General features: G+C 42.1%; 2 protein-coding genes across 2 annotated transcripts in view; both read right to left on the bottom strand.

Annotated features, from left to right (window-relative positions):
* Positions 1–339: 339 nt before the first annotated feature.
* On the bottom strand, positions 340–2,671 carry LOC121385745 (conodipine-P3-like). The gene is made up of 2 exons (XM_041516514.1): positions 2,477–2,671; positions 340–624 (listed from the first exon to the last, which is right to left on the bottom strand). The coding sequence occupies exons 1-2, from the start codon at positions 2,654–2,656 to the stop codon at positions 421–423; spliced, it is 384 nt and encodes a 127-aa protein (XP_041372448.1). The 5' UTR covers positions 2,657–2,671; the 3' UTR covers positions 340–420.
* Positions 2,672–3,315: 644 nt separating this feature from the next.
* LOC121386534 overlaps positions 3,316–3,473 on the bottom strand; it is a 39,192-nt gene continuing 39,034 nt past the window's right edge. Inside the window, exon 8 of the mRNA XM_041517471.1 lies at positions 3,316–3,398. Within this exon, the coding sequence (XP_041373405.1) occupies positions 3,316–3,398 (83 nt within the window). The remainder of the gene's footprint in view (positions 3,399–3,473) is intronic.

Raw genomic sequence — 3,473 nt, forward strand, 5'->3', positions numbered from 1 at the left:
AAGGACAACAAATAAAAAAATTAAAAAATTCAAATTGCATGTGTTGTACTGTTAATAGTAATAAGAATTGTAGTTTAGTCGTAGATTTACGTTTACGTGCAAAACTAATCTTGTATGGAGAATGCTCAGTAAGTTGTGTAATTTGTACCTAATCAATTTGTTCTTTTTGAAAAGCAATACAATATTTTTCAATCAGTCAATCAATCAAATCCAATCAAAACTAGGTTGACGGTCTTTTGTGTAAATAGTCCCTGTTTTGACGGAAGTGTGTGTGTGTGCTTATTTATTGATATTTATTCTACAGGCTATAATAAATGAAAATTAAAACAAAAACAATTATGTTACTCAGTTTATTCTCCACAGAAAACAAAACTGGGAGTTACCTCCCTCTTTTCACGGACATACTTCCGAAGTATTGTCCTATTTCATGCAACCGGGGACCCAACTCTGGCCGCACCACCATTGCTGCGGCTTATTGTATCCCTTAGACCCACCGGCCCTGACGGCCATGTAGTAAACAAAGGCAGTTGATCGACAGTAGGGAAGGTACCAACGACACGTTTTCTTCATGTTGGAGAGGAAGTCACGATCGCAGGTTTTCCGACTCACACCTCTGGTCTTGCCCTGCAATGGACAGTAAGGTTTGTGTTTGTTTAACGACACTACTAGAGCACGTAGTCAGAAGGGACGTATAAAGTGTGTTTCTTTCTACGTCCGAATAGTGTTACGTACCCTATATATATGCTGGTATTCAAAACTTGTGGTACCATGTTTCAACCGTTCCTCAACCGAAATAGTGCAACAAATGGACAAACAAACCAGGAACGGCTGCGTCATCCATACATATTAGCAAATCCATCCGTTTCGATAGCTGTTCAGTGTTTTATCAAAACATATATCATGATTTTTATAATTCCTTGTTATGCTTATTTATAACAAGAATACCGGTGTGGTACATGATACGCCCGTCAGAGTTTGAAGGAAAACCGTGGATATTAATAATACATATGTTACGGTTATGATTCAATTCTAATTATGTCAACTTTTTGCAATGGGATAGATGAACAGTTTGCTTTTGACCAACTACTGACGATAATGTATCCAATAGAGAAGGTGCTGTATGATTAATTGAAGTTATTGTTCTTTATTAGAAAGGGACATTTTGTTTAGCGTGTTTAGCGTGTCATTTGGTGACAGAGAAACAGTTTATGTATGTATGCATCTGTATGCAAGATAGAGTCCAGACAACATTTTACTGTTATGTGCAGTAGACCGTGAGAAGTAGGTCGCCGTGACCTAGAAATAGTACGCAACACACCGCCATCCCAAGCTGTTCCTACATGTGAGGTTTGATGATCCTGTATGCATCTGTATGCAAGATAGAGTCCAGACAAGATTTTACTGTTATGTGCAGTAGACCGTGAGAAGTAGGTCGCCGTGACCTAGTAATAGTATGTGACACACCGCCATCCCAAGCTGTTCCTACATGTGAGGTTTGATGATCCTGTATGCATCTGTATGTAAGAGAGAGTCCAGACAATATTTTGCTGTTATGTGCAGTAGACCGTGAGAAGTAGGTCGCCGTGACCTAGAAATAGTACGCGACACACCGCCATCCCAAGCTGTTCCTACATGTGAGGTTTGATGATCCTGTATGCATCTGTATGCAAGAGAGAGTCCAGACAAGATTTTACTGTTATGTGCAGTAGACCGTGAGAAGTAGGTCGCCGTGACCTAGTAATAGTATGTGACACACCGCCATCCCAAGCTGTTCCTACATGTGAGGTTTGATGATCCTGTATGCATCTGTATGTAAGAGAGAGTCCAGACAATATTTTGCTGTTATGTGCAGTAGACCGTGAGAAGTAGGTCGCCGTGACCTAGAAATAGTACGCGACACACCGCCATCCCAAGCTGTTCCTACATGTGAGGTTTGATGATCCTGTATGCATCTGTATGCAAGAGAGAGTCCAGACAACATTTTACTGTTATGTGCAGTAGACCGTGATAAGTAGGTCGCCGTGACCTAGTAATAGTACGCGACACACCGCCATCCCAAGCTGTTCCTACATGTGAGGTTTGATGATCCTGTATGCATCTGTATGTAAGATAGAGTCCAGACAACATTTTACTGTTATGTGCAGTAGACCGTGAGAAGTAGGTCGCCGTGACCTAGAAATAGTACGCGACACACCGCCATCCCAAGCTGTTCCTACATGTGAGGTTTGATGATCCTGTATGCATCTGTATGTAAGATAGAGTCCAGACAACATTTTACTGTTATGTGCGGGGGGGGGGGGGGGGGGGGGACGGGGATATGCTCCCCCGTACAATTTTGAAAACTAGATGTTCTGAAATACTAGCCCCTAGCCCCCCACCCCACCCCAACCCCCTTCTCACTTCAATAATATATGTTGTGTTAAAATGTTTATACATAAGTAACACACAACGAGTCTGTTAGAAATAAAATACTCACACAGTAGTAACACACGTCATGTCTGTTACAAGCGGCCATGAATCGTTTCTTGTAGAAAAAAGGGAGTTTACCGGGGATGCTACATCCGTTTACTATGTAGCGCTTGCACGTATCACCGGCTACTTCCGGTATAACTACAGCCAGCCAGGCGATCAGAATACACAGCGCTGCTTTCAACATGGTGTTCTTATTTGCTGAAACAGTTAACACACACACACACATAAATAAATAAATAAATAAATAAATAAATAAATATATATATATATATATATATATATATATATATATATATATATATATATATATATATATATATATATATATATATATATGATGCGCCCACAGCATTCGTCAAAAGCACAAACAGTCAAAATAGTAATTCACAAGCAAGGTCGTCTGATGAAATCACAGGTTCAGTAGCGCGTATACCCTCCATGTTTACCCACAACTTCAAGGCAACGCCTCCTCATTGACTGCCTGATGCGTGTAAAGACTGCATTAGGGATACGGCGCCATTGTTTCTGCAAAGTCTGTGGAGGGTTCCTACAAGTGCGCCGGCATCTTCCCATCAAATTCCAGGCGTGCTCGATGGGATTCAGGTCGGACGACCCTGAAGGCCAATCCATGACATTGATGCCCGCGTTCCTCAGGTAAACTCTTCTCAAGATGGCCGTGTGTGGTCTGGCGTTGTTATAATGAAAGATCAGGCCTAGACCATGAGCTGCCAGGAAGGGCACACGTTCCTGGGCCAGCACCTGCTCACGGTATGTAGCAGCGTTAAGGTGGCCACGGATGACAAGAAGTCGCGAAAGGAAATTTCCACAGAAGCATCCAAACCATTACACTTCCGCCTTCGAATCTGTCAACTTCACTAACACAACACTGACCATGATGTTCACCACGTCGTCTCCAAACCCTCTGCCTGCCATTGACAAATCGCAGTATGAATCTTGATTCATAGCTAAACACGACTCTATTCCATCCCCTCATACCCGAG

Source organism: Gigantopelta aegis, chromosome 12 (genome assembly GCF_016097555.1).
Source record: "Gigantopelta aegis isolate Gae_Host chromosome 12, Gae_host_genome, whole genome shotgun sequence".
NCBI lineage: Eukaryota > Metazoa > Mollusca > Gastropoda > Neomphalida > Peltospiridae > Gigantopelta > Gigantopelta aegis.

Bases quoted from the DNA above. Each gene is read 5' to 3' on its own strand.
- LOC121385745 (XM_041516514.1), bottom strand. From the start codon at position 2,656: ATGTTGAAAGCAGCGCTGTGTATTCTGATCGCCTGGCTGGCTGTAGTT. The intron at 625-2,476 runs GTGAGTATTTTA...TGTCCATTGCAG, and splicing joins ATGACGTGTGTTACTACTGT to GGCAAGACCAGAGGTGTGAG.